General features: G+C 55.1%; 2 protein-coding genes across 6 annotated transcripts; one reads left to right on the plus strand and one right to left on the minus strand.

Moving 5' to 3' along the window:
• LOC125687072 (receptor-type tyrosine-protein phosphatase kappa-like) lies at window positions 1-20410 on the plus strand. 3 transcript variants are annotated; one of them, XM_048931839.1, is made up of 29 exons: window positions 12-207; window positions 2804-3055; window positions 3464-3706; window positions 4360-4593; window positions 5970-6206; window positions 6857-7147; window positions 7523-7620; window positions 8284-8470; window positions 8553-8655; window positions 9094-9340; window positions 9495-9534; window positions 10120-10225; window positions 10376-10443; window positions 10686-10828; window positions 10963-11050; window positions 11338-11408; window positions 11499-11535; window positions 12263-12360; window positions 12515-12631; window positions 13656-13813; window positions 13889-14024; window positions 14703-14852; window positions 14992-15091; window positions 15829-15908; window positions 16286-16420; window positions 16775-16900; window positions 17320-17477; window positions 18907-19042; window positions 19382-20406. In XM_048931839.1, the coding sequence occupies exons 1-29, from the start codon at window positions 45-47 to the stop codon at window positions 19454-19456; spliced, it is 4077 nt and encodes a 1358-aa protein (XP_048787796.1). In that variant the 5' UTR covers window positions 12-44; the 3' UTR covers window positions 19457-20406. The 3 variants fall into 3 exon arrangements, 2 of the variants coding, with proteins under 2 accessions (XP_048787795.1, XP_048787796.1); XM_048931838.1 differs by having other exon boundaries at window positions 11-207; window positions 10120-10443; window positions 19382-20410; XR_007373960.1 differs by lacking the exons at window positions 16775-16900; window positions 17320-17477; window positions 18907-19042; window positions 19382-20406 and having other exon boundaries at window positions 1-207; window positions 10120-10443; window positions 14703-14905; window positions 16286-16394.
• LOC125687073 (uncharacterized) lies at window positions 20243-26180 on the minus strand. Of its 3 annotated transcripts, XR_007373961.1 has the most exons (11): window positions 25996-26180; window positions 25102-25344; window positions 24259-24549; window positions 23786-23883; window positions 22951-23137; window positions 22766-22868; window positions 22084-22330; window positions 21890-21929; window positions 21214-21313; window positions 20788-21128; window positions 20243-20333 (listed from the first exon to the last, which is right to left on the minus strand). XR_007373961.1 is itself a non-coding variant. In XM_048931841.1 (10 exons), the coding sequence occupies exons 1-10, from the start codon at window positions 26105-26107 to the stop codon at window positions 21086-21088; spliced, it is 1464 nt and encodes a 487-aa protein (XP_048787798.1). In that variant the 5' UTR covers window positions 26108-26180; the 3' UTR covers window positions 20567-21085. The 3 variants fall into 3 exon arrangements, 2 of the variants coding, with proteins under 2 accessions (XP_048787798.1, XP_048787797.1); XM_048931841.1 differs by lacking the exon at window positions 20243-20333 and having other exon boundaries at window positions 20567-21128; XM_048931840.1 differs by lacking the exons at window positions 20243-20333; window positions 20788-21128; window positions 21214-21313 and having other exon boundaries at window positions 21338-21929.
• Window positions 26181-27201: the final 1021 nt, after the last annotated feature.

Here is a 27201-nt window from a genome sequence, read left to right on the forward strand (position 1 = left end):
TGCACCGCAAGCAACTGCTCTGCCCAGCTGTTTCCTTCCAGTGCATGCACATCGTGCAGTCAGACGGGCGCACTGAGAGGTGCTGCCTGTGGGGAGGAGGGAGCATGGCCCCGCAGTGGGCCCTTCTCCTGGTCCTAGAGACTCTGCTGGCAGCGCTGGAGACGGAACAACATGCCCCCAACAACAGAGGATATTCCTGGTATCCAGGTAAGGGATGGCTGCTCTCCCCTGGCAAAGGGAGGTCTGTCTCACTGCTCGCTTGCTGTGCGTTTGCTGCATATTTTGACCATGAGCAGCACACGGAAGGGCCAGAGGTGTTACTCACAGCAGGAGCCGCGATACATGGGCATCAGTTGGGGTCGAGCTGCCGTGAGCTGTGTGGTGCTGTCTTTAGGAGACCACATAAATGCTTTCCCCTGTGCCATGCCCCTGTGTGCAGTGACATCTCCTAAAGGCTGCTCTTAGTACAGGCTATGGGGTGCCCAAGCCGTGAGCTGGGGGCCCTTCAGGGAAACCCAGGAGAGGGGGCTCTCCAGGTCCACGAGACAGAGTCACGGTGCCCATCCCCAGCTCTGCAGCCTGGCATGAGGGGGAACTGCAGAGCACCACACACAGCTCATTTTCTAGGAGCGGATCAGGGTTGTTTCGTTATTTCCAACATCTGCCAGCAAAGCTGAGACACGGGGCTGATATTTAATCTCAGCAGAGCCCTTCAAGTCGTCTCTGTAGTTCAGGAGCAATCTGAGTTCCCAGGAGGTGGAGGACCCATCCAGAGGCTAGGCCCGGGGCCATTACCCTGCTTTCTGCCTGCTTTCTGTCTGACCTGGAGTCTCTCTCTGTACTGACCTTGCCACAGCTGGATGACAAAAAAATGTTAAATGAGCACTGTGTTGTCCCACCATGCTGTGTGGCACAGAGGAACTGCAATGGAGGAGTGCCCTGTGCTTGCAGGGAGTGGAGCACAGCACACTGTCACTGTAACACTGGGGGTAAAGTCAGTGGCAGTGGACATCCCCTGCCTGCAGTGCCCAAACCCCCTGCTCAAACTGTCCTGGTGGGCTGGAGAGTGTAACTATGCCCATGTGTAGTTTTCCAGCTCATTTGCCCAGTTCATAAGGGCAGGTGGAGTCCAGGACACAGTGGGGACATGGTGGCTGGTGACCACATGGCATGCTCTGCACAACTACGTCACCTGCCTGTCCCAGGAGCTGCCTGTGGTGAGGATAATGTTTGCTGAGTTTGCACCTCTGTGTTTGTGAAGAAGAGGAACTGAGACACGAGTGCTCAGCAGCCACACACTGCAGCTCTGCCTGCATCCTCAGTTTGTGTACATCCACACCCAGAGCAGTGCCATGGTCCCCCTGGGGTCAGGATCCTTGCATCACGGAGGACCAGGAGAGGGGGATGGTCAGGATGGAGCCCTGCTGGAGCCATCTTACATGTGATGGCCAGAGGTAGTGGGGCAGGGCAGACCCCCTGGGAAGAGATAGGGAACAAAGGGAGCAGAGGTCCCTGCACATCCCCCCTAACCGTGGAGGGTACAATGAAAGAGTGGGGAACAACCCCAGGCCACAGTGTTTTTGGGTAGCGTGGAGGAAACGACATGACATAAGGAGTATCCCAATGCTGGGTGAGGCAGCCCCACAGTCAGCACTGCCAGCACCGTGAGCAGCTGCCAGCAGAGGATGTGGTTGGGGCGTATGGTGCATTGTGTGCACCAAGCTGCACTGTTCCTTTGTCCTGTTGTCTCCTGACTGCCCCCCTGCACTGCTTCTGTGGGGTTTTAACACCTGAACGAAAGCCTCAGCTCCTCACAGCATGCTCAGAAGGGAGGTGGGCAAGCCTGTAGGGGGTGTTTTCCTGTAGTGCTTGACGATACGCAGTGACTTACAGGCAGACAGGCAAGAGCTGTAGCAGCAGTGCCTGGTGCCACTGTAAGTGTGAGTAAGAGAGACCTGGATTTCAAACAGGGCCTTGAGTAAACCCTGGGGGGAGCACAGACTCCAGGGGACACCATAGAAACTGTGAACTCTGTGCTACTCTCTGATGAGCCCTCCTGCCATCCGCACCCAGGGCCCACCAGGCTTCGCTTTGCTACACTCCTGGAACGTCCTGCAGCAGGAACAGGTGCTCCATATGACTGCTGTAAAACACATGCTGCATTTGTGTCTGCAGAGCAGAGGCAACAAGGGGTTAATCACTGCATGAAAAACAGCACAGTACTGCGTGTCTGCAAAGCACACAGACCAACCTTTCTGCAGTCAGCGCACATCACATGCTGAGTGCAGCCTCTTTGTCACGCCTGAACCATATTTTCCATGCTGAACCATCACCAGGCTTTTTCCTGCACTCTGTGCGAGGCCTGTAGGCGGCTGTCTGTGCAGTGAGGGTGTGAAAAACAGCCTTCAAAGGTGGTTTCTCTGCTCGCAAGATGCTGTCAGTTCCTACCAGGCTGGGAGCTGTGTGTTTCTCTCTATCTTCTCTTTGAGCTCCATCCTAGTGATACAGGGCCAACCAGACATGCTGAGACTCACCTGAGCCCCTCATGTTCCTGCGGGCACCCCAAGCAGGCACCAGGTTGGAGATTTTTGCCCCAGATGCCTTAATTGGGATTTTATAAGAACAATGAAGAGGTGACAGCTCTCTGAGCACCTTCCATCCACACCGTGCTCCACTCCTGTCCCAAGATCCCACATCTCCTCATGCCATCCATTGCTGACACCACAGTCAGCCATGGCCGAGCCTCAGCCCTCCTCCTTGTGCCCCTGTCCCCAAGACAGACTGTCACACTTTGTCCCAACAGAGCAGTGCACCAAGCCGCAGAGGGACTACAGACTTCAGTGGGACTACAGACTTCAGTTTACACCAGACAGAGACAGTTATGGGGTGAATGAGGAACTGCAGCTGAGCTGCCCTGGACATCTCAAGCCCTCCTTCAGCAGCATCAAATGTGCAAAGCAATTCCAAGAATCAAGTCCTATCACACAATACGTCTGGATGGGGAGGAACAGCGCAGCTGCCTGGATCCTCATAGAAGGGGCCGTTCAGTGTGTTGGTGAGTGAGAGCAGCACACAGTGTGGGGGCAACACGCAGCAGGAGGGCCGGGTCCTGTGCCCCGTGCCTTGGGGGTCGGACCAAGGAGTGGATGGACAGGACAGTCCTGGGTAAATCCCAACTACGGGCCGTGAAGAGGGGCAAGGGGTGGCAGGGATGAGGGTGCAGTGGGACAGTTTGTGACTCTGAGGGTCACTGGGACATACAAGGTGTGAATGAGAGGTCAGCGGGACGTACAAGGTGAGCCCCTTCCCAAGAGCTGTTCCAGCGGTCGTATCATGGCAGATGGACATGCCACTTTCTGCCCCTCCAGTGACCGGAGGGCTGCAGGTGTTTGCTGGTACCCACCGTGCTCTGTCCCGCCTCACCAGCTCCCACCCTGACCGAACCCGTTTTCACCTCTGCCAGAAACGTGCCAAAGGCCCCGCTGGGATACAGAACTCCATCTGGCACCAAACCTGGAGGAGTACAGCAAGAACGAAGAAGTGATGCTGAGCTGCCCCGAGGGTTTACAGCCATCCTACACCCGTGTCAGATGTGGGGGGGGAAATGGGGCTTTGGATTATGCTGGATCTGTATATAGAGACACGTGGCTGGGGTGGAGCAGCTTTGGAACCTGGGTCCGCATTGAGGAGACTGTGCAGTGCCTTGGTAAGTGGAGTGGCAGGAGGTGCCTTCTCTGCAGCTCTGTGCTCAGTCTTCTCACCCTCTCCCCTCTCTGAGTTTCCCACCTCCAAACTGACCGCAGGAACATCATCCTGGTGCCTAATCGGGCTCGCAACTGAGCCCAGCTCTCTGTGCTATCGAAAGTCACTTTCCCTGACTGGCTCTTGGTCCGTGCCAGGCACTCAGCCATGTCGACTGCAGCACACAGCTGGATGTGATCTGCAAACTGCTGAGGGCACACTCCATCCCACTGTCCGTGTCACTGATGGTGATATCAAAGAGTTGGCAGACCCAGTACTGACCCCTCTGGGACAGCACTCATCACTGGTCTCATCTGGACATTCAGCCATTGACCTCCACTTTCTGGGTGCACTCTCGCAATCAATTCATGGTCCATCAAAAAATTCATCCATGACATCTGTATCTTTCCAATTTGGAGAGAAGGATGTGATGAGAGACCATCAGTCAAAGGCCTTACTGAAGTCCAGATTACATCCACACCGTGCTCCTCTGCTGCTCCTGGGCCTCACATCTCCTCATGCTGTCCAGTGCTGACACCACAGTCAGCATGGCCGAGACTCAGCCCTCCTCCTTGTGCCCCTGTCCCCAAGACAGACTGTCACATTTTGTCCCAACAGAACAGTGCAGCAAGCCGCAGTGGGACAACAGACTTCAGTTTACACCAGACAGAGACAGTTATAGAGTGAATGAGGAACTGCAGCTGAGCTGCCCTGGACATCTCAAGCCCTCCTTCAGCAGCGTCAAATGTGTAAAGCAATTCCAAGAATCAAGTCCTATCACACAATACGTCTGGATGGGGAGGAAGGTCTCTGGTGCCTGGATGCTCATTGATAAGAATGTATCATGTAAAGGTAAGTGAGGCAGCAGCATTTCTACTCATCCCCTCTGTGCCTTCACACCAAAATGCCACCCACAGCATTGCCCAGCAGACACACGTCATGGGGCAGGGTGTGGGGCCAGCTCTGAGAGGCTCCCAAGACTGTCCTGCTCTTTGCTGTGGCTTCCGATGCCACCCTGGTGTGCACTGCTCTGCAAACCCTTGTTTCCTGTGCAGAGGAGGGTCCCCGGGACTCCTCCAGCAGCTGCAGGAGCTGCAGTGTGGGAAACAGAAGGGATAAATGAGTGGGGGGTGCAGGGAGCACTGGGTACCTGGATGGGAGCCAGTGGGGATATGCCAGAGGGAAGGGCAGTGCCCTCCCACAGGACAGGGCTGTGCTACCTGTGGGGATGATTGCAGGGAGGCGGGCAGGGAAAAAGGTGCCATTCTTGCTGCCAGAGTTCACGCTCCCATGGCTAGAAAGGTGCATATGAGCCTTCTGCAAGTCAGGGCAGGCAGTGTGAGGAGGGTGAAAGAAGCAGGCTGTGACCAACCCCTGAGCAAGGAGAGTGCAGAAGAGATTTGCTGGAGCCTAGAGAGATCTGGAGCATCATAGGCACTCAGTGATTTCAGGGATGGAGGCAGGTTTGAAGGAAAGAAAAGAGATGTCTGATTAGGAAGTGTCCAGGTTATGTCTTGTTGTGGGGGGCAATGGATGCCCCTGGCTGAGAGCAGATCAGGTGTGTGGGGATCAGTTGTGGCTCCAGAGCAAGAGGAAGGCTTCCATCTTTGGTCCTGGCAGAGGTGTCTGTGTCTTCCCATCTGTGTTTGGGATCTAGAAGGCGTTTCTGGGGATCCCTGCCAACCCCATCCTCAGGCACTGCCACACCTCACCATTTCCTACCCTAATTGAACCTGCTTCCATCTAAAATAGAAATGTGCCAAAGGCCCTGCTGGCACCCTGCTCTCCATCTGGCACCAGATCTGGAGGAGTATAGGAAGAACAAATGGGTGATGCTGAACTGCCCTGAGGGTTTACAGCCATCCTACTCCCACTTCATACGTATAGGAAAACTGAAGTCCCTCAGCAATGGGACATCCAAAGAAGTCTACAAGGGAAGGCACATCAGTAATGCCTGCAGCTGCATCTGGTCCAGTGCAGACTGCCTGAATAAAGGGGCACCAGGAGCCGTCCTGGGAGCCCCACTTTGCCCTTCCTACCCAGACAAAGGCAGGCTGTGTGAGCATGACAGAATTCAGGCTCTGCATGTGCCGGGGAAGTGGGAGGTGCTGCTGAAGGGCTGTGGTGTAGGAAGGCTGATCCACATCATGACCAGAAACTCCATCCCTCACCACTGTGTACCAGGGCAGCAGCTCTTCTGTTAACATCTTCCCATGTTTTTGGTGCAGGGAAATGTCAGAAGCCGCAGTGGGATTCCAGGATTCATTTTGTCCCAGACCAGGAATTCTACAACTTCAATAAAGCGGTGACACTGACATGCCCTAATGGGTACTGGCCTTCTGCCATGGAGATCACTTGTGTGAAGCCAAGACCACACCAAGGCCTCCCAGCTCCTCAGAGCATCTGGTTTATGAAGAACAGCACAGGCTTATGGCCATTGGCAGTGGGATACATGAGATGTGTGGGTGAGTGAGGACCTTTGTGAGTGAGGGAAGCTGAGCATGATGGAGGTCTCCTGCATTTCTGCTGGCCCCCTTATGTAGGCACACATGGATACTGTCTCTCCCTCTGGAACAGCTGAGCAGGGTTACAGTGCCAGGAGCCTGAGCAGCAGCACGGCTCTGCCCTTGTGTCTTGCTGGTGGACACGGCTGATACCTAAGTGCATTCCCCAGTGAATGGCGGCACGGCCTCATCCATCCCACCTTTGCAGCCCCGTGCCCAGCTGGCACTCAGCCCCCACCATGCCAAATGCCCTGCTGAGAGTCGGGTTGCTGGTGGAGCTGTCATTGGGCAACCAGGAGAGATGACGGGGAGGTGTGCCTGTTGGTTGTGTCAGCAGCTGCAGTGCCTGTGGGAACAGCCAGATGAGCGGTGGGGGCCTGAAGTGTTCCTGAAGGGGTACAGTTACCTCCAGCAGTGACTACCGACCCAAAGTTAATGTCCAGCTGCTATAAATGCTCTGGTAACTCCTCCAGCTTCTTCATCCAGAGACCTGAATGAGCTGTTTCATCCTCCTGTTTCCCTTCTTGTGGCAGGGTTGTGTGTCAGCAGCACCATTAAAACGGTGGAGCGGAAGGCAAGGAATTGACCCTATTGCAATACTTCCTTTGCAGAGGTGCTAGAAGTTGTCCCTGCGACCCTGGAGGTTTCCAGCACCAGCATCAAACTGAACTGGACCTGCAGATTCCCTGATGCCTGCCAGCACGTGCAGGCCACATGCCGGCTGGCAGGGCCTTCCTCACCTCCTTGTGAGGCTGAGGAGGTCACTGGAGTGGAGCTCCTACACGGACAGAGGGGAACATTCACCTGTCCTCCCCTGCAGCCCTTCACTGACTACACTGTCACCATCTCAGTGCCCCCCAGCACAGTCCTGTTTTCATGGATGATCAGGACAAAAGAAACAGGTAGGTGTCCATGGCATCGTACAGGAGGGAAGGGGCATTCCTGGGCTGGTTCACCAGCAGAGAGGCAGAGAGAGGTGACCTTTGCCCAGCACTTCATTCTGAGCATCCCTCCCTGCTGTGATGGTGCTGGCACTGGGGCTGCATGCAGAAGAGGCTGTGCGGAGTCCTGGAGCAGAGCTCTTTCCTTCCTACCCCGCCCTCCTCACCACACCATCGCTGCTCCTGCTGTTGTGAAATCCACGCTCCTGTTGTGGCACAAAGCGTGCTTGGGTTTGCTGCACAGCCTGCCCCTGGGCAGTAGCTGAGGGCATCCTGCTGTGGGCTCAGACCTTCTCTGCCAGCCCCACTTGTGACTCCGTTTTCCTGCGCTTCCAGTGCCGCAGAAGCCGGAGCAGCTGCAGCTGGATGCCAGCACGGGGACCCTCAGGTGGAAGGCGCTGCCCTCCTGCCAAGGGGAGATCGTTGGGTACCAGGTACCAGGGGCCCCCACCCAGCCCCTCCCTCCCTGCTGACAGCTCTGTGCACGCAGGTGTGCAGACCATGGAAAGCCCTGAGGACCAGCAGTCACCCATCCACGTGCTGAATTTCTGGCTGTCATGAATTTGAGCATTTCCGACTTCCTCTCAGTGGTCCTCAGCCCCCAGTGATGTATTTGGCGGGGTGGCCTTACAGGCTTTCCTGTGCCTCTTGCATTCTTATCTTTTCCCTGGCCATGACAAAGGCTGTGGTTTGCAGTGCTAGAAGCAGGGCTGAGGGAGGAGAGCGCTGCACCCAGCTTGTAGCCACCTCAATTTGTGACGTGATTCACAAATCACGAGGATGCCTTGCAAATCTGTCCAGCTCAGAGGGCTTGCAGAGCAAAGGCACAGTCTAAGCAACTCCATTTTCTGCAGCTGCTCTGGTGCTACCTAGAGGGTTAGCTCCAGAGTCTTTCCTGCCCTGCTCTGCTCAGCACTGACGCTTTGCTCACACACACACAGGGCCGAGGCTCCCGCTGAGCTCTCTGGGCACCTGCAAGAGCTGGGATAGGAACAGGGGCAGGAGGAGCAGAGCAACGTCTTGCTGCCTGGCTGTGGTGTGGGCAGGTTCCTGCAGGATCGTGGCCGCTGCCCTCCAGCTCCGTGTCCTGTCCCCAGCTGAACGTCACGGCCAGGGCCTTGCAGGACGGCGGCTTCCTGCAGATCGAGCGGCTGAGGCTGAGCAGCCAGACCACGGAGCACCCACTGCCCGCCTACGGCCCCGGCACCACATATGCGGTGGCCGTGCGGGGCCTCACAGCCGTGGGTCCCGGAGCTGCATCACAGTTTCACACCAGCGGCTCAGGTGAGGGTCTCCGCACGCAGCTCCTCCTCCTGCCCCCCCGTGCCAGTCTGCTGAGGCTCATCATGGGGATCTTCCTCTGCAGAGACGCCCGATGGCTGCTCCCGCCTCCTGCTCCATACCTCTCCATCTCAGGGCACAGCCGTGCTTCCCCTGCACCCCGTCTCCCAGCGCCCTGAGGCAGCGAGGTGAGCGCAGCCCCGGCTGCTCTGCTCTTGCAGCCCTGAGCAGGGCTGCATCCCTTAAGCTGCCTCTGTCCACCTCTCTCCATTCCCGCTTCTATTACCACCCCCACAGCCTCACTTTCTCCATCCTCATCCCCATCTCACTGCCCCACCTCCATCTCCAACCTCATTCCCGTCCCCCTCCTCACCACCCATCCACATTCCTATCTCTACATCCCCACCCCCATTCCACACCCCCGTCCCTTCCTCCACCCCAATCTCCATCCCTATTCTTGTTCCCATCCCCTTCCCCATCCCCATCCTCATCCCCTTCCCCGTCTGCTCTCATTGCTGTCCTCATTCCTATCCCTGTCCCTGCTCCCCAGCTCATCCCCATGTCGCTCTCATCCCCTTCCCCGTGTCCCCTCATCCCCATCCCCCTCTCACAGCCCTGCCTTGCAGTGAGCACCAGCTGCTCGTGGCGGTGACACACAACAGCACGGGGCTGGAAGACGCCTGCTCGGGGGAGCTGCAGCCCTCCAACCACAGCCACCCTGCTGACCCCTACGTGGCCGCCGTGCTCAACCTCAGCGCGCCCACGGACTTCGTGCTGGGTGACGGGGCCCGCGGGCACGGCTTCCACAACGCTCCCCTGCACCCAGGATGGGATTACACCGCCCTGCTGCGCCTCGCCCGGCGCTCACCGCAGGTACCCGTGCCGGGGGCTCTTGTGCACGGGGCGCGGCAGCGACCGCCGTGTCCTCAGCCACGGCTGGGGCCTTTGGTGGCCCTGGGTGGCAGCTCCTTGCTGTGTGGTGGCTGACGTGGGATTGCTCTGAGCTCCGTCCTGTGCCCTTCAACAGGCGGAGACGTTCACCTGCGTGTGCTACAGCTTCTCCATGGGTAAGTGGTTCCTCTGCCCCACACCTGTGCCTGAGGGTCTTTCTGTATCCCCCCTTTTCCCAGCCCATATCCTTGCAAGGACAGGAGCTGGGCAGTCCAGCAGCTCTTGTGGGAGCAGAGGAAACTTCTGTTTCCCAGATACTGGGAGTATTTACCTGCTATAACCGGTTCCTACCTCCATCTTCTTGGATGCTCTCTGGATCCTGAGGCTCTCTGTGGGTGCACAGGCTTTGGTACCCCTGGCCTTTTGGGCAGGTGTGCATGGCTGCAGCTGGACCCCCTGCAGCTTCCATGCCATCATCTCTCCTCCCATCTCGGTCCTAGTGCTGCCCCAGTCCACATGCAACCCCAGAAACACAAACACCTTGCCCAGCTTTGTGCTGGGGGAAAGGCATGGAGGCATGCCCATGCTGAAGGACATTGCACCCAGCATCACCCCTCCTTCTGCATCAGCAAGGCTGCTTCCCTTCTCAGAACCTCTGCTAGGAAATGATGGGAGCTCCTTTCCTCCCCACACCACTGTAGGATCTCCTTCCAGTGGGTTTGGGTTATGTGGAGCGTGATCCTGGGCTGTGCTTTTTGCAGGGCAGGAATCAATTCCTCTGCTGCACAGACTGCCTGTGCTGATGGCATTTGTGCTGGCCGCTGTAGTCTTGGCACTGGGGATTTTCCTGCTCCCCCTGTTCGTCAGGTCAGTACACATCTCTTCTCTCCCGCTCTTTGTTCTGTCCAGGGGCTGCCTGGTATGGACCCTGAAATTAAGCAGGACATGTTGCCATGTGGGCACCCCCCTCTGCTCTCCACCTCCTGCTGGTCTTTTGGCTAACTTGCTGTCTTGCAGGCAAAAGTGCAACAGATCAGACACCTCTGAGATCAACAGCAGTATCCCCCTCCAGAAGCGTCGCAGAGGTGCGGTATGAGCAGTCTGAACAGGCTGCTTGGTAGAAAATGAGCAGGGTGCTCCCAGGCACTGTGAGACTCCTTGCAGAGCAAAGTGGGGCAGAGCTGGCTGGTATGGGGAATGAGACACCTCACAGAGAGGGAGACATGCATGGGCAAGGATGAAGCTGGGTTTGGTAGGGTTCTGCCCAGTGAAATGCCAGCTCACTCCCATCAGCTCATGCTGACCTCCTGTCCTGATGTTCCCATAGGTGCCAGTAATCTGAGCACACTGATCCTTGTGGAGGAATTGCTGGATGCTCTGAAGAGGCTTCAAAGGGCAGAGATAGAGGCAGAGCAGATGGAGGATGAATCAGCTGACAGGCACGATGCAGGGCGTCTGGGCGAGTACCAGGTCTGTATTAGGTGTTCTTTCCCATCTGGTTGCACCATCCATCCAGCACCAGCCCCTCCTTGGGTGTGTGAGGCACTCAGCCTCACACCCGCCAGAACCTGGACTAATTCAGAGCTCCTCTTCCTCCTGTGCAGAAACTGGCTTCCTCCCTCTGCCACTCCTGCAATGCTGGGAAGGAACTGTGTAACGAGGGCAAGAACCGCTACAAGAGCATCATTCCGTGTAAGCAAAGCTCTCCTGGAGCTCAAAACTCCTCTGTGGCTGATGCAGTGTGGACATTTGCCATTTCGCTAATGGTCTCCTCTCAAAACACACCGCATCTTCTTCCTGTGCCATGTTCCCCGTTATTTTGTTAGCTCTTCTTTCTTTCTGAACTTGTCCCAAGGCTTGGAAAGCTCCTGAGGAAAGATCAAACAGAGCTTTCCTAAAAGATACTTCCTTCCTTACACAGTCATTTCAGTGCTGCCCCGAAGGGACAGCCCACTGACTCCCACCTCCCTCTCTCCCAGACGATCACTGCCGTGTGGTGCTGCAGCCCTCTGACACAGGGAATGACTACATCAATGCCAGCTACGTGGATGTAGGTAGCGAGGAGGATGGCTCCTCTACTTCTTGCCATATTAAATGTTTAACATGGGTGACTGGAGCTGTTTGAAACTCTCCCCCACAGAGCTACCGGAGCCCGCGCTTCTTCATTGCTGCTCAAGGTGGGTGCTCCCAGCCCTGGGAGCTGCCCAGAGCTGGCACAGGTCCTCAGGAGCTGCCAAACTCTCTGAGTCCCTTTGAAGTCCCTTTGGGATGGGTTGGTTTGCTCTGTGCAGAGAGCAGAGGGGGTTCTCAGGGTCCTTACAAAGCTGCTGAATTATTTTGGGTAAATAGGACTCCAAATGTGGAAACTCAGGTTGGATATTAGGGAAAAATTCTTCTCAGAAACAGTAGATAGGCACTGTAACAGGCTGCCCAGGGAGGTGGGCAGAGTCTGAAGGTGTCCAAGAAACATGTGGATGTGGCTCTGAGGGACATGGTTAGTGGGGTGGGGGAGTGGGCTGGGTTGGACTAGGTGATTTTAGAGGCCTTTTCCAACCTTGTGATTCTATAATTCTATGATCATCGTGGGGACATAGGTGGGACAGGCACTCATTTTCAGATGAGTGGGCAGCAGCTCACTTTCAGGCTTGGTGCAGTGACCACTGCCCTGTGCCAGTACCCATCAGTACTGGTGCACTCTAGGCTCATCCACCCTCTCTTTTGCTGGACCCCTTTTCTAAAATGGGTGCCAAGGTAGGGGTGCCCCGTACCCGTGGCCATGTGCTGCCATGCCCAGGCTGTGTCACATCAGCCCTGCGAAGAGGGAAATGTGGGGCTGCACCAAGGAGCCTGGGGGCACCTCCATGGTTTGGGCTCTGACACAGGGCTCTCCTCTTCCTTCCCAAGGCCCTTTGCCTGGGACAGTGGTGGATTTCTGGCAGATGGTCTGGCAGGAGAAGACTTCAGTCATTGTGATGCTGACAGGCTTGGTGGAGCACAACAAGGTAAGCATCCCAGCCTGTGCTCAGCTCTGGTCTCCCAGTGCCCAGTTCCCTTGCTTTGCTTTGCTCAGCACAACCCTCAGTAAGGTCACGAAGCATCTCCACACCTCCACTTGCAACGCTCCCCTAATGAAATTGTTGGTGCTGCCATTGACAGATCAAGTGCGAGCAGTACTGGCCAGAGCAGCAGCAAGTATATGGGGACTTCACTGTAACACTCAACAACACCAGGACCACCATGGGCATTGTTAGACGTCTCTTCTGCCTGCAGAAGGTAAGGCTGTCATGCAGCTGTGATGGGGTTGCAGGGCTCTTCTGGAGTTATCAGCTGAAATTCAGTCTTGCTTGGGGTCAGCCTTGTTGTCACCAAGCACTATTCCAGAGCATCAGCCCTGGGTTTCTATGCAAGGCAAAAAGACAAGCAGTCAGCTCCAGTGATCACCCTGACTGAGTCTGGACTATGTACCTGGGCAGATCCTGCACTCCCAAGGGCCTGGGAGAGGTGATCACAAAGGGTGGAAAAGTAGCTAAAGGATATGAAAGGGCATCTCTCCACATCCAGGCTTTTCAGAGTGATGAGACAGGTACTTGCCATCTGGGTCAACCTGCAGAAGATCCACATGAAAGCACTGTGGTGCCTTGAGGCTCCTGAACTTGAACAGAGAGATTATGGTTTAAGGTATATTAATATCCTGAAGATATTTCTCAGGATGGGTACTTCCACTGAAGGTTGGAGAAACCAAAAGAGTTGCAAGGAGAAGAAAATGAGTACAGCTGCTAATGTTACACATGTTCTTGTCTTGCCAAGAACAAAGTCCACCTAAAAAGTAAGGCTCCAAGAGCACCTGGTGGTGGGACACGGCAGTTCATTAGTTCAATCCAAGTGAATACAGGATGGCCTGGTACCAAAGTGGCTACACGCATATCAGTTAGTATCAGCCTTAGGAAATGCCTTATTTGGGAAAGCTATGGTTTTATGAAGACTATGGAGAGTCTCAACACCGTGATATTTATTTCTTTCCTCTGAGACACAGGCTGCATTCACTGCTTTGAATTCACAGTTCTTATTGTGTGGAGGCAGAGAATAAAGCAAATTATGTGGTACGGTGAATTTGCTCAGAGTCCTCGTGGTGCCCTTTGCTGTCTGATCAGCTACAGTGGAGCAGCCATTGTATTGGTGGTGCTGTGGGAGGGCTGGGTGCTGGTGCATACCTGCCATGCTTTTCCTCTACTTGTTGGCAAGTGCTTCACTTCTTCTCAGGCTGGTTCCTGCTCCAGACACATCTCCCTCCTTGCAGGCAGGATACCCTCTCCCAAGAACAGTGGAGCAGTTTCACTACATGCAGTGGCCAGACCATGAGGTGCCCAGGAACCCTGCCCAGCTGCTGTGCCTAGTGGAAATGGCGAACAAAAGTGAATCAGAATTTCCTGCAGGTCCTGTGCTGGTGCACTGCAGGTACTGGGATGGGAATGCTCATGTGCTGGACCAAGGCTGGTTAGAGCAGTACCAACCCCTCTTCTGTGTCCTTAGTGCAGGGATTGGGCGAACAGGCACCTTCATTGCCCTGGACTTCCTCCTGAAGATGGCAAAGGCTGAGGGAAAGGTGGATGTGTTCCACTGCGTGCAGAAGCTGCGGGAGCAGAGGATATGTATGGTGCAGACCAAGGTGAGGGGAATCACCTGCTGCCCACATGCTGTGGGACTACAGGTTTGCCCCCTCCCCCTTCCCCCCTATGATGTGATCTGTGCTGTGATCTGTCACATGGTCCCATTACCAGGACTGGAGCTGCCAGGTGATAGAGACTGGAGGGTTTTGTTATCATTGTGCTGTCCAAACCTAGGGACCCTCTGAGACTCTCTGAAGCAGCATCAGCATGTACATGCACCAACAGTCCTGGCACGGAAGGGCAGGTCCTTGCTCTTATAGGCATGTGTCCTTCAGGCTTTCAGGATGTTTGCCCACACGGCATCATCTGGCCAAGAGACTATGTTCCCACAGTCTGCTCACAGCTGTGTCCCTATGGAGGAAGACGTAGGTTGGACAGGCCTGTCCAACTGCTCGCAGGATGAGTGGTTCACTGGTTTTCTGGACTTCCTTCCTGAGAGTGGGGGTCTGGTTTGAGAGGTAGCAGAGAAAGATGGTCTTGTCTGGGTGGTTGCAGTTGCTGGCTGCTTCTCAGAATAGGGCTGCCTGCCCCAGGGGTGTCTGGCAAGGAGGTGAAGGGTGGAGCTGGCACCATCCTGATGCAGGTTAGTGTGTTGCAGTCTGTGGGAAGTAGTCTGGAGTCCTAGTGCTGCCCATGGAGCTGCTCCAGATGGTACACTAACTCACATCTCCATGCAGGAGCAGTATGCCTTTTTGTATGAGGTACTGCTAGAAGGCTTGCTCTGTGGCTGTACTGGGGTGCCAGTGGAGACAGTTGCCAGTCACATCAGCTGCCTCCAAGGAGCTGAGATCCAGATCCAGAACAACATCCTGGAGAAAGAGTTCAAGGTACCCTCAGGACCTGGTGCAGCGGGTCTGCTGCCTCCTGCTGTGGGTGAGAGGTGGGGGGAGTGTTTCTTTGTGGTTTATCTGGAGATGGAAAGGGAGCTGACAGGAAGGGCTTGCTCAGGTGAATCATCCCTTACAGGCAGTGCAGAAATTTTCTGAGTTGTTCCAGCTCCTGCCGTGCAGAGAAGCGGAGAAACCCAGCAATCAGCCCAAGAACCGCAAGCCAGGGATCCTGCCAGGTACTGCAGGACTGGGCAGCTCATTGCTCCACGATCCAGCTCCTGAGAGCAGCGAGGGGGAGGATGCTGTTGCCAGCACTGCTGATTCCCTCCCCATCACCATGACAGAAAAATGGGACTAACCATTCTGCCCCTGAGACCAAATGCCAGTTTCTGGTTGGTGTTGCATAGTATCATAGAATCATACAGAATGGAAAAAGTCTTCAAAACCACCAAGCCCAACCATAAACCTGACCTATCAAGGCCGATCACTAAACCATGTCCCTCAGTGCCACATCTTAGCATCTCTTAAACACCTCCAAGGATAGGGACTCTACCACTTTCCTGGGCAGCCTGTTCTAATTCTTTACCACCCTCTCTGTGAGGAAATTCTTCCTAATGTCCCATTTAAATATCTCCTTGTACAAACTGAGACTGTTACTTAACATAGGCAAAGCATTCCCTCCATGTGAACCACACCTCATCCCCACCTCCTTCTGTGCTTCCACAGCTGAACTTAACCTTCTCCATCCTAAGTCTAATCACAGCCTGAATTCTAACCCTAACCCTAACCCTAACCCCAACCTTGACTCTAACCACAACTGTCACCCTAACCCTCACTGTCACTGGGAGGAGCCCAGATCGGGCACCAGATAGTGATCAGGAATGGGGTTCACAGCTGCTTCAGAGCCTTCTCCTTCACTCCCCTCTGTGCAGGCAGAGGATGGCTCAGCCCTTCTCTGCCCTTGCCTCCACAGCGGACTCCTTCCGGCCCATCCTGATGTCCTCGCTGAATGCAGACGGTTCGCCGGGCTACATCAACGCCGTGTTTGCCAATGTAAGGCCGCAGTCTAGCGGGCTTGGGGCTGCAGGGAGCAGCAGAGGCTCCGCGAGCACCCAGAGCAGAGCTGGGCTGTGCCGCCCAGCTTCAGGCACCCCAGGCCGAGTGCTCCATCCTGGTGACTGTACCCAGTGCCTGGGGCCCTGCTGCCAGGAGATGGCCCCCGAGTTCAGCCGCAGCCCTGACAGCGCGCAGCTCAGCGGGCTGCCGCGCGGCTGCTGCCTTTTGCCTGCGCTGAGTTGCTCCGCCACCCGGCGTGCTCTGCCCAGCCCTTGGCAGCATGGAGGTTGCTGGAGTAGCTGTGGTTCTCACAGGCACGGCCGTGTCTGTGCGTTGTGTCACCATTTCCTCCTCCCGACTGCTCTGTTTTGCAGACATACAGCAAGGAGGACAGGCTGATCATCACCCAGCTGCCCTTCTCCAGCACACTGGTGGATTTCTGGGCTCTGGTCTGGGATTACACCTGCACCTCGGTGGTTGTGCTGAACCAGCTCCAGGAGCTGGACAAGGTCAGCTGCCTGCTCTTCTCCTGACAGCCTACCTTCTGCCTTTGCCGTATGAATCTCTTCACTGGGGCCCTGCTTGCTATGGGGTCCAGCTGCAAGCTTGTAGTTCCACTTTGCATTGCAGAGTCCTATGGCATTGCAGTGGTGGGGGGAACCCACAGGAACAAGGGTGGCCCTTGGATTTACTTCCCCTGACCCAGTAGGGGGGCTGTTTTTCTGTTTACTGTCCTGCAGGTCAGCCCCAAGCACAGAGCGGGCAGAGTACCCATATGCATGCTGTAGTTGAGGGGTTGGGCCAAGTGTACCCGTGTGAGGCATTGAATTGCTGTGTGCCACCATGCATTTATCTCCCTTCAGACATATGTGGAGATCTGGCCCACCCAGGGCAAAGCCATCCATGGCCATTTTCACATCCAGTGGATCTCTGAGGAGGCTGGAGCTGGTTTCACAGTCTGGACACTTGCACTCACCAATAGGCAGCAGGTGGGTTTTTGGCATAGCAATGACAAAGTCCTTTGAGAACAGCCTTTGACAGAGCTGAGAGCCACTGCAGGCTTTGGTTTAGGGCCAAAGTCACAGGTGGAAGTGTCAGAGGGAAGGCCTGCAAAAGGAGCAGACTGGTTCCTTGAATGACACTGGTCAGAGCAGGGCCTTCCCCATGGGAGCTTTGTCCCAAGAGGGTGAATCTGTATACAGCGGTACAAGGCAAAGCACAGATACGTGTGCACACCTTTCCAACCTGGAGAACATCAGCCATGAATAGTCTGTGCATCTCAACGGTTGCTTATGGATGGGGATAGCTATTCTAAGCTTCTGGACCATATCCATATTCTCTGGCCTTCCTCTCCATGAAGCCAGTGGGTTACTTGTCTGCCCAACCCAACTTCTTTCTTCTTCGCTAGCCCAAGAAATCTGCAATGAAAGTCCATTTCTGGCAGCTGGAGGACTGGCCCATGCAGTACCGTCTTCCCCCACATCCCACCACCATCATCAGCCTGCTAGGGAAGGTGGAGACACACCAGCGGCAGAGCCAGGATGGACACATCCTCATCACTTGCTGGTAAGCAATATGTCTTTCAGAGGAGCAGCTGTGGCACAGAGATGACTCACTCTGAGTTACATCAGTGAACTCAGGTACCAGCTCCAGTCTCAGCTCATGGTGGACATGTTGAACTTAGATTGGCCACTGCAGTGAAGGAGAATAAGAAATCCTTTTACAAATATATCAATGGCAAGAGAAAAACCAAGGATAATCTCTATCCTTTAATTGATGCGGCGGGGAATGTGACCACAGATGACAAGGAGAATGCTGAGGTCCTCAACGCCTTCTTTACATCTGCCTTTAATAGTTAGACCAGCTATCTTCAGGGCACTTTGTGCCCTGATCTGGATATCTGGGCTGACACACAGAATGTCTCCCCGGAGATTGAGGTGGAGGCCGTTAGGGAGCTCCTCCTCCATCTGGACAGTCACAAGTCCATGGGACCAGATGGGCTTCATCCTAGGGTGCTGAGGGAGTTGGCGGGGGTGATCACTAAGCCGCTCTCGGCCATCTATCAGCGCTCCTGGTTGACTGGAGAGGTTCCAGAGGATTGGAGGCTTGCTGATGTGACTCCCATCTACAAGAAGGGCTGTAAGGAGGATCCGGGGAACTACAGGCCTGTCAGCCTGACATCAGTGCCAGCTGGTTGATGCTCGGCTGAACATGAGCAGACAGTGTGCCCAGGTGGCCAAGAGGGCCAACGGCATCCTGGCCTGCATTAGAAATGGTGTGGCCAGCAGGAGCAGGGAGGTGATCATCCCCCTCTACTCAGCTCTGGTGAGGCCGCACCTCGAGTGCTGTGTTCAGTTTTGGGCCCTTCACTACAAGAAAGACATTGAGGCCCTGGAATGTGTCCAGAGAAGGGCAACAAAACTGGTGAGGGGTCTGGAGCACAAACCTTATGAGGAGTGGCTGAGGGAGCTGGGATTGTTCAGTCTGGAGAAGAGGAGGCTCAGGGGAGACCTCATTGCACTCTACAACTTCCTGAAGGGAGGCTGTGGTGCAAAAGGGTCTGGCCTCTTCTCCCAGGCAAATAGTAGGACCCGAGGAAATGGCCAGAAGTTATACCAGAGGAGGTTTAGGTTGGATATTAGGAGAAACTTTTTCTCTCAAAGGGTGGTCAGGCACTGGAATGGCTGCCCAGGGAGGTGGTGGAGTCGCCATCCCTGCCAGTGTTCAAGAGGCACCTGGATGAGGAGCTACGAGAGATGGTTTAGTGCTTGTGGCACTGATAGGAATGGGAGGGTGGTTGGACTGGATGATCTTGCAGGTCATTTCCAACCTTATGATTCTGTGATTCTGTGATTCTATGTTCAGCTGTGTTCAGAGGAAAAGGCTTCCCTGTGGAGGCTGGCTTGGTGCAGGACCATCCCAAGAGCCCCAGGTCTGTGTGGCTGGTGGGACACCTCCGGGGATCAGCACCACTAAATCACGCTGCCCTCCACAGGGATGGTGCCAGCCGGAGTGGGATCTTCTGTGCTGCCAGCTTCCTGTGTGAGCAGATCCAAAGTGAGGGGCTGGTTGATGTATCTCAGGCTGTGAGGATGCTGAAGAGGCGGCGGAGGCAGCTGATTAAAGATGTGGTAGGTGTTGATTTCACACTCATCTGGGAACTGGAGCAATAGTGGAGCACTGGTGAAGAACTGATGGGTGCCCAGGTGCCTGCCCTGCACCCACCTCACCACCAGCTCCAGGTCCTTGAGGCCATCATGCGACTCCTGTCTGGGAGTGAATATCAGATACTGTGCCATGGGCGCTGGCACTCCTCCCAGGCCCAGATGGCCACAGCATTGGGATAGCCTAACTCTCAGCCAGATGGGGATGTACCTACCCCTGGCTTTCTCTTGGAGATTGTGGCAACCATGCTGGCCTTCCTAAGGTATTCTGGTAGCAGGTACTTATCTGAATCCTTCTGTCTACAGGAGCAGTATGGGCTGTGCTATAAACTAGCCCTCAGTTACTTGAATTCATTTGAAACCTATGGCAATTTCAAGTAAGAGACATGGTCACAGCCCACCTCTGGCCAGGACTTCAACCTTCTTGTGGAAGCAATGGAAACCAGAGGAGATGTGCACAGCCCCAGGATCACAAAATCATTAAAGCTGGAAAGACCACTGAAATCACCTAGTCCAACCATGCTTTACTCCTCCCATAAGCCACCCTAAGGGCCATCTGCAGCTAGACAACAACAGGCTGGACCGTCTCCAAATTGTAGACAGAATTTCAAACATGAACATGGCTCTTTGCCCAGAGTTTTGGCAGGACTTTACTTGGCACCACAACGTGAGTATGCTAAGCAGAGGATAGGCACCAGGCCTTGATGTGTACAGGCCAAGGATGCAAAGAACTAACTTTCCCATCTAGTCTCCCCTTCAGACATCCTCAGTGAAAGTGGGGTAGCTGCACTAATGCCCCACTTGTGCTCCATCAGGAGCACCAAACCACCGTGAGATCTCCTGCAGGGCTGGAGCACAGGCCATCTGTCCTGCTTTGGGGGAAGCAGCAAGCTTGTGCCCAAGAAGAGCCAGGGAAGGGATAATCCACAGCCCCACAGGGATGACCTATTCCTTCCCACACCACTCAGTCCATTCCTGCTGCTGCATCTTCCCGATGCTGGTCCTCCAGGTGCCACAGCCCTGACAGTGCCAGAGAGGCTCCCTTACAAACCTGCCTGTCCCACCGTGGAAATCCAAATTGAATGTCCATACTTTGAACGTTGTCCAGGAGAGGCTGCTGCACCACACTGTAGAATGTCTGTCAGGACTCACCCCATAGCTCTATCTGTGTATCACCAATAAAGGCTCTGTGATGGCTTCAGTGGTGGTGGTGAGCTCTGATCTCCACTTTTCTTCCAGGTTTGATCTGACATGGGGGCTACAAAGAAACACGGGCCCTCAGCTCTACCCACAGTGTTTGCACAGAACACAGTTCCACCCAAGATGTGTGCTGGCATCATCTCAGCAAGACACAGTTCTGTCAACACCCCACAGGGAGCACAGCTCCCTATGGGCAATGAGGGGACGAGGCAGGAGCTGTAGCATGGCAGGCAGCCTCCTCCAAACTTCATTTATTGGTTTTCAGGACAGGGCAGACAGGTTGGCAAGGGCAATGCAGTCACATCAAGCTCAAGCAGAGCACTGGGTTTGAGTGGATTTCAGCATAGGGGGGAGATTGAGTGAGGAACCCAGGACATGGCAGAAGCACAAAGCATCCTTCAGCCCGAACCCCTCTGGGAATTTCTGTGTACAATGCTCACAGTCAAGAAAACAAAGGCAAAGTCTAAAAAATGAAACTGCAGAAAATCCCATTGAAAAATTACAGAACTTACAAGGGTAAATAAAAGCTGAGAATAAAAAGTTTACGACCCTCCTTCCTGCTTTCCACCTGCTCTGCTGAAATGGATAGGAGACTTAGTCTGGTGATGGTCACAGGAGAGCCAGTGTTGATTCAAGTGCAACCACATCTTCTCTGTATCACTGCTGTTACTCTGACAAGAACTACAGGCGGGAGCTGGGAGAGCAGCTTTCCAGCCTGGCTGGGGCACAAGGGGACATGTCCAAGAAGAGGATGAGCATATGATTCTCCCAAAGGTCAGGATCTCCTGGCTCCAATTTTTCTCTATCTTTTTAATTACTCTCCTTAGCTTTGATGGACACAGCCTTCCTTCTCCTGCAAAGGCAAAGGGCAGTCCTGAGCAAAGGGCTGCTTGTGAGAGAAGGTTGTTCTGCTGAACCACTTTCCCCATCCTACTCACCTGGACTGCACAAACCACATGATGCCTGCAAACAGGAGGATCAGCACCAAAAGCACAACCACTCCAATCACAATCCCTGGCCATGGTGGCTGACCTGAAACTAACAAACAGCCAGGGGTGAGTGCCACAGCCTGCGCCACGTCTGCACAGACACTGACCATGGAAGTAGATGTCTGCAAGTGTGCAGAGGTGACTGCAGGATCGGGATATCTGTGGGATCAAGGATCATATATGAGATATGAGATGCTGGGTGCGATGCCCTTCAGCATGGGCATGCCTCCATGCATTTCCCTCAGCACAAAGCTGGGCAAGGCGTTTGTGTTTCTGGGGTTGCATGTGGACTGGGGCAGCATTAGGACCGAGATGGGAGGAGAGATGATGGCATGGAAGCTGCAGGGGGTCCAGCTGCAGCCATGCACACCTGCCCAAAAGGCCAGGGGTACCAAAGCCTGTGCACCCACAGAGAGCCTCAGGATCCAGAGAGCATCCAAGAAGATGGAGGTAGGAACCGGTTATAGCAGGTAAATACTCCCAGTATCTGGGAAACAGAAGTTTCCTCTGCTCCCACAAGAGCTGCTGGACTGCCCAGCTCCTGTCCTTGCAAGGATATGGGCTGGGAAAAGGGGGGATACAGAAAGACCCTCAGGCACAGGTGTGGGGCAGAGGAACCACTTACCCATGGAGAAGCTGTAGCACACGCAGGTGAACGTCTCCGCCTGTTGAAGGGCACAGGACGGAGCTCAGAGCAATCCCACGTCAGCCACCACACACCAAGGAGCTGCCACCCAGGGCCACCAAAGGCCCCAGCCGTGGCTGAGGACACGGCGGTCGCTGCCGCGCCCCGTGCACAAGAGCCCCCGGCACGGGTACCTGCGGTGAGCGCCGGGCGAGGCGCAGCAGGGCGGTGTAATCCCATCCTGGGTGCAGGGGAGCGTTGTGGAAGCCGTGCCCGCGGGCCCCGTCACCCAGCACGAAGTCCGTGGGCGCGCTGAGGTTGAGCACGGCGGCCACGTAGGGGTCAGCAGGGTGGCTGTGGTTGGAGGGCTGCAGCTCCCCCGAGCAGGCGTCTTCCAGCCCCGTGCTGTTGTGTGTCACCGCCACGAGCAGCTGGTGCTCACTGCAAGGCAGGGCTGTGAGAGGGGGATGGGGATGAGGGGACACGGGGAAGGGGATGAGAGCGACATGGGGATGAGCTGGGGAGCAGGGACAGGGATAGGAATGAGGACAGCAATGAGAGCAGACGGGGAAGGGGATGAGGATGGGGATGGGGAAGGGGATAGGAACAAGAATAGGGATGGAGATTGGGGTGGAGGAAGGGACGGGGGTGTGGAATGGGGGTGGGGAAGAGATAGGAATGTGGATGGGTGGTGAGGAGGGGGATGGGAATGAGGTTGGAGATGGAGGTAGGGCAGTGAGATGGGGATGAGGATGGAGAAAGTGAGGCTGTGGGGGTGGTAATAGAGACGGGAATGGAGAGAGGTGGACAGAGGCAGCTTAAGGGATGCAGCACTGCTCAGGGCTGCAAGAGCAGAGCAGCCGGGGCTGCGCTCACCTCGCTGCCTCAGGGTGCTGGGAGATGGGGTGCAGGGGAAGCACGGCTGTGCCCTGAGATGGAGAGGTATGGAGCAGGAGGCGGGAGCAGCCATCGGGCGTCTCTGCAGAGGAAGATCCCCATGATGAGCCTCAGCAGACTGGCACGGGGGGGCAGGAGGAGGAGCTGCGTGCGGAGACCCTCACCTGAGCCGCTGGTGTGAAACTGTGATGCAGCTCCGGGACCCACGGCTGTGAGGCCCCGCACGGCCACCGCATATGTGGTGCCGGGGCCGTAGGCGGGCAGTGGGTGCTCCGTGGTCTGGCTGCTCAGCCTCAGCCGCTCGATCTGCAGGAAGCCGCCGTCCTGCAAGGCCCTGGCCGTGACGTTCAGCTGGGGACAGGACACGGAGCTGGAGGGCAGCGGCCACGATCCTGCAGGAACCTGCCCACACCACAGCCAGGCAGCAAGACGTTGCTCTGCTCCTCCTGCCCCTGTTCCTATCCCAGCTCTTGCAAGTGCCCAGAGAGCTCAGCGGGAGCCTCGGCCCTGTGTGTGTGTGAGCAAAGCGTCAGTGCTGAGCAGAGCAGGGCAGGAAAGACTCTGGAGCTAACCCTCTAGGTAGCACCAGAGCAGCTGCAGAAAACGGAGTTGCTTAGACTGTGCCTTTGCTCTGCAAGCCCTCTGCAAGGCATCCTCAAGATTTGTGAATCACGTCACAAATTGAGGTGGCTACAAGCTGGGTGCAGCGCTCTCCTCCCTCAGCCCTGCTTCTAGCACTGCAAACCACAGCCTTTGTCATGGCCAGAGAAAAGATAAGAATGCAAGAGGCACAGGAAAGCCTGTAAGGCCACCCCGCCAAATACATCACTGGGGACTGAGGACCACTGAGAGGAAGTCGGAAATGCTCAAATTCATGACAGCCAGAAATTCAGCACGTGGATGGGTGACTGCTGGTCCTCAGGGCTTTCCATGGTCTGCACACCTGCGTGCACAGAGCTGTCAGCAGGGAGGGAGGGGCTGGGTGGGGGCCCCTGGTACCTGGTACCCAACGATCTCCCCTTGGCAGGAGGGCAGCGCCTTCCACCTGAGGGTTCCCGTTCTGGCATCCAGCTGCAGCTGCTCCGGCTTCTGCGGCACTGGAAGCGCAGGAAAACGGAGTCACAAGTGGGGCTGGCAGAGAAGGTCTGAGCCCACATCAGGATGCCCTCAGCTACTGCCCAGGGGCAGGCTGTGCAGCAAACCCAAGCACGCTTTGTGCCACAACAGGAGCGTGGATTTCACAACAGCAGGAGCAGCGATGGTGTGGTGAGGAGGGCGGGGTAGGAAGGAAAGAGCTCTGCTCCAGGACTCTGCACAGCCTCTTCTGCATGCAGCCCCAATGCCAGCACCATCACAGCAGGGAGGGATGCTCAGAATGAAGTGCTGGGCAAAGGTCACCTCTCTCTGCCTTTCTGCTGGTGAACCAGCCCAGGAATGCCCCTTCCCTCCTGTACGATGCCATGGACACCTACCTGTTTCTTTTGTCCTGATCATCCATGAAAACAGGACTGTGCTGGGGGGCACCGAGATGGTGACAGTGTAGTCAGTGAAGGGCTGCAGGGGAGGACAGGTGAATGTTCCCCTCTGTCCGTGTAGGAGCTCCACTCCAGTGACCTCCTCAGCCTCACAAGGAGGTGAGGAAGGCCCTGCCAGCCGGCATGTGGCCTGCACGTGCTGGCAGGCATCAGGGAATCTGCAGGTCCAGTTCAGTTTGATGCTGGTGCTGGAAACCTCCAGGGTCGCAGGGACAACTTCTAGCACCTCTGCAAAGGAAGTATTGCAACAGGGTCAATTCCTTGCCTTCCGCTCCACCCTTGCAAGTGTGCTTGAGTTACATAGCTCTACTGCCAGCCCAGCTGAAGGGATGGGAAGCCAGAGGATGAGTCAGTACATGTCAGATCTCTGGATGGAGAAGTAGGTGAAGTTCGGATGGAAGTGAATGCAGCTCTGTGTGTGCACTTTCACTGTTCAAGGCAGTTTTCCCTACTCGCTCATAACCCAAAGTTGTCAGAGTCAGCCAGCATCTCACCTTTCAATCAGTATCTGCTTTATGACCTGTCCTGCTCTTCACAGACCTCTGTAGAGAGTTTCTTTTTCCTCAGTTTTTCACAGTGGTGAGGTAACAAGCTCTGGGTCACAATACAAAAGTGCCTTTCTGCACCACAGCCTCAGGAAGGTCTTGTGGGGAATAACGCACTATGCTGCTTTTTTCAGAATGCCCAGGAGATCTCAAGAGGAGCAGTAGCTCCAGAGACTCCAGGATCCTGCAGCTGCACCTCCTGCCTCCCCACCACATAGCCTGAAGCCTTCCTTACCCACACACTCCACTCTGGACCGAATGCGGATCCAGGAACCACTGCTGGCTCTTCCCAGCCAAACTTCCCTGTAAACAGGTTTCCCATTAATGATGATCTGCACTTCTCTTGAACATCTGACTTGGGTGTAGGATGGCTGTAAACCCTCAGGGCAGCTCAACATCACTTCTTCATTTTTCTTATACTCCTGCAGATCTGGTTCCAGATGGAGTCCTGGGTCCCACCGGGGCCTTTTGCATGTTTCTGGCAGAGGTGGAAATGGGCTTAGTTGGGGCATGAAACAACAAGATGTCACAGAGAGCAATAGCACAGTGTCAGCACTCAAAAATGGTCCCTCCAGAGACCCAAGGGAGCGAGAAGGTGACAGATCTGTCTGCCATGAGTTGGCCAGGACAGTTATGCCTGCTCAGTCCTCCTCTGCCTGCTGGCTTGGACCTGATTCCAGCTAGCAATGCCCATTACCTTACTGAGCATGGCACTACCAGTCCTATAGGGGTGAGGAGTCTTTATACTGCTCAGAATAGGGAGCCCCTTGTCCCAAAGGGGCAGAGAAGTTGTCCCAGAAGTTCTGTACCATCTGCTCAACAGCCACAAAGAAGGGACATGTGACATGAACAACCACATTAATGCAAAGTTATGAGAACTGCTCACCTCCTGCTCCCAGGGACACTGCCCCGTACATGGAAGTGTGTTACATCCCAGCACTCACTGAGGCTTTCCCAGTACATGGAGCCTCACACCCTCCATCCCCAAATTCCCCCCAGAACATCCCTGGCATGGACATCACCTCTGCCCTCTGTGATGCCGTGCTGCACCTGGTAAAGACGCACAGCAAATGCAAGAGGAAGAGCAGAAATATGTTCACTTGTGAATAGAGTAGTGTCAAATTCTAACCTGTTCCTTGGGGTGCTCCTTGGACCAGGGAATCAGGTTCTTCCTGGCCCTGTGCTGCCAGCAGAGGAAAAAGGACCAGGAGAAAGTTCAGAGCCAGAAACTGCAGGGCCATGCCAGCATCCAGTCCTGGGCACAGAATCAGATCTCAGTCCCACTTGCTGCCTCTGAGCACTGGCATCTGTGGTTGCAAGAATTGCAACCACAGGAAGGAAACAGCCTTGCTTGTGATGAATAAGCCTTCCTCTTTTGAGAGGGAACCTCCCACTAGTATCACTGCTGCTGCCTTTTGCTGCTTTGTTTCCCTGGTGCATCCAGGCAGTGGCACACAACATAACAGCCCATCACCAGCACGAGATTTGCATTCCAAAATGCTCCTTTCTAACAGAGGGAGGGCACTTAAGAAATGCCGCTCCCATCTCTAAGACTTCAGCCACAGGTTTCCCAAAGCCACTGCCTGCAAGCATGGCTCCTGGAGAGACATTCAGGACTTCTGGTTCCTCAAGTGCGTGATAAAACTAGGGAGAGTCTGCAGAAAGGCCCCACAGAACAGTAGCTGGTTCCTTCAACAAGTAAACACCAATCAAGCAACTAGGGGGGAAATACCACTTAATCACGAGGTCATTTCTCAGACTTGACAACTCAGGTGTCCTCAGACTGAAGCCCAGAACTACTCACAATACCTAAGAGGAGGCTGCACCAACTCTAAACGTAACGATAGTGTTGCTTCTTTGGACCTGCTGACTGTGCTGTGCTCAATGCACTCAATAACGCAGCTTGTCCCCCTGGCTGCTTGGGCACACTGCTGCCTCGTGCTGAGCTGCTCCCCAGGAATTCTGCTGGTCTAAACATAAATGTTAACCTAACAGTAAAAGGAAACTGAAACCAATGTTTGGCCCCCTATTTGTAGATGAGGTTAAGCTGCGGTGCAGTTGATGTAACAGAAGGAAGAAATGCCATCCAAAGAGATCTGGACAAGCTTGAAAAGTGGGCTCACATGGACCCACAGCAAGGTCAAGTGCAAGGTGCTACACTTCGGGCAGGGCAATCCCAGATACATGTACAAACTGGGAGAAGAACTCACTGAGTTCTCACTGAGCCCTGTGGAAAAAGACCTCGTGGTTCAGGCAGGAGCCAGCAGTGTGCTCTTATGGCCCAAAATGCTGGCTACATCCTGGGCTGCATCAAAAAGGAGGTGGCAGCAGGGAG

Source organism: Lagopus muta, chromosome Z (genome assembly GCF_023343835.1).
Source record: "Lagopus muta isolate bLagMut1 chromosome Z, bLagMut1 primary, whole genome shotgun sequence".
In the NCBI taxonomy this organism is placed as follows: domain Eukaryota; kingdom Metazoa; phylum Chordata; class Aves; order Galliformes; family Phasianidae; genus Lagopus; species Lagopus muta.

Coding starts and splice junctions, on each gene's coding strand:
- LOC125687073 (XM_048931840.1), bottom strand. CDS start 26,107: ATGGCCCTGCAGTTTCTGGCTCTGAACTTTCTCCTGGTCCTTTTTCCT. Junction 24,550..25,101: donor GTCCAGAGTGGAGTGTGTGG/GTAAGGAAGGCT, acceptor CTTCCTTTGCAG/AGGTGCTAGAAGTTGTCCCT. Junction 23,884..24,258: donor GATCAGGACAAAAGAAACAG/GTAGGTGTCCAT, acceptor CTGCGCTTCCAG/TGCCGCAGAAGCCGGAGCAG.
- LOC125687072 (XM_048931838.1), top strand. CDS start 45: ATGCACATCGTGCAGTCAGACGGGCGCACTGAGAGGTGCTGCCTGTGG. Junction 9,341..9,494: donor TCGCCCGGCGCTCACCGCAG/GTACCCGTGCCG, acceptor GCCCTTCAACAG/GCGGAGACGTTCACCTGCGT. Junction 17,478..18,906: donor CACATCCTCATCACTTGCTG/GTAAGCAATATG, acceptor TGCCCTCCACAG/GGATGGTGCCAGCCGGAGTG.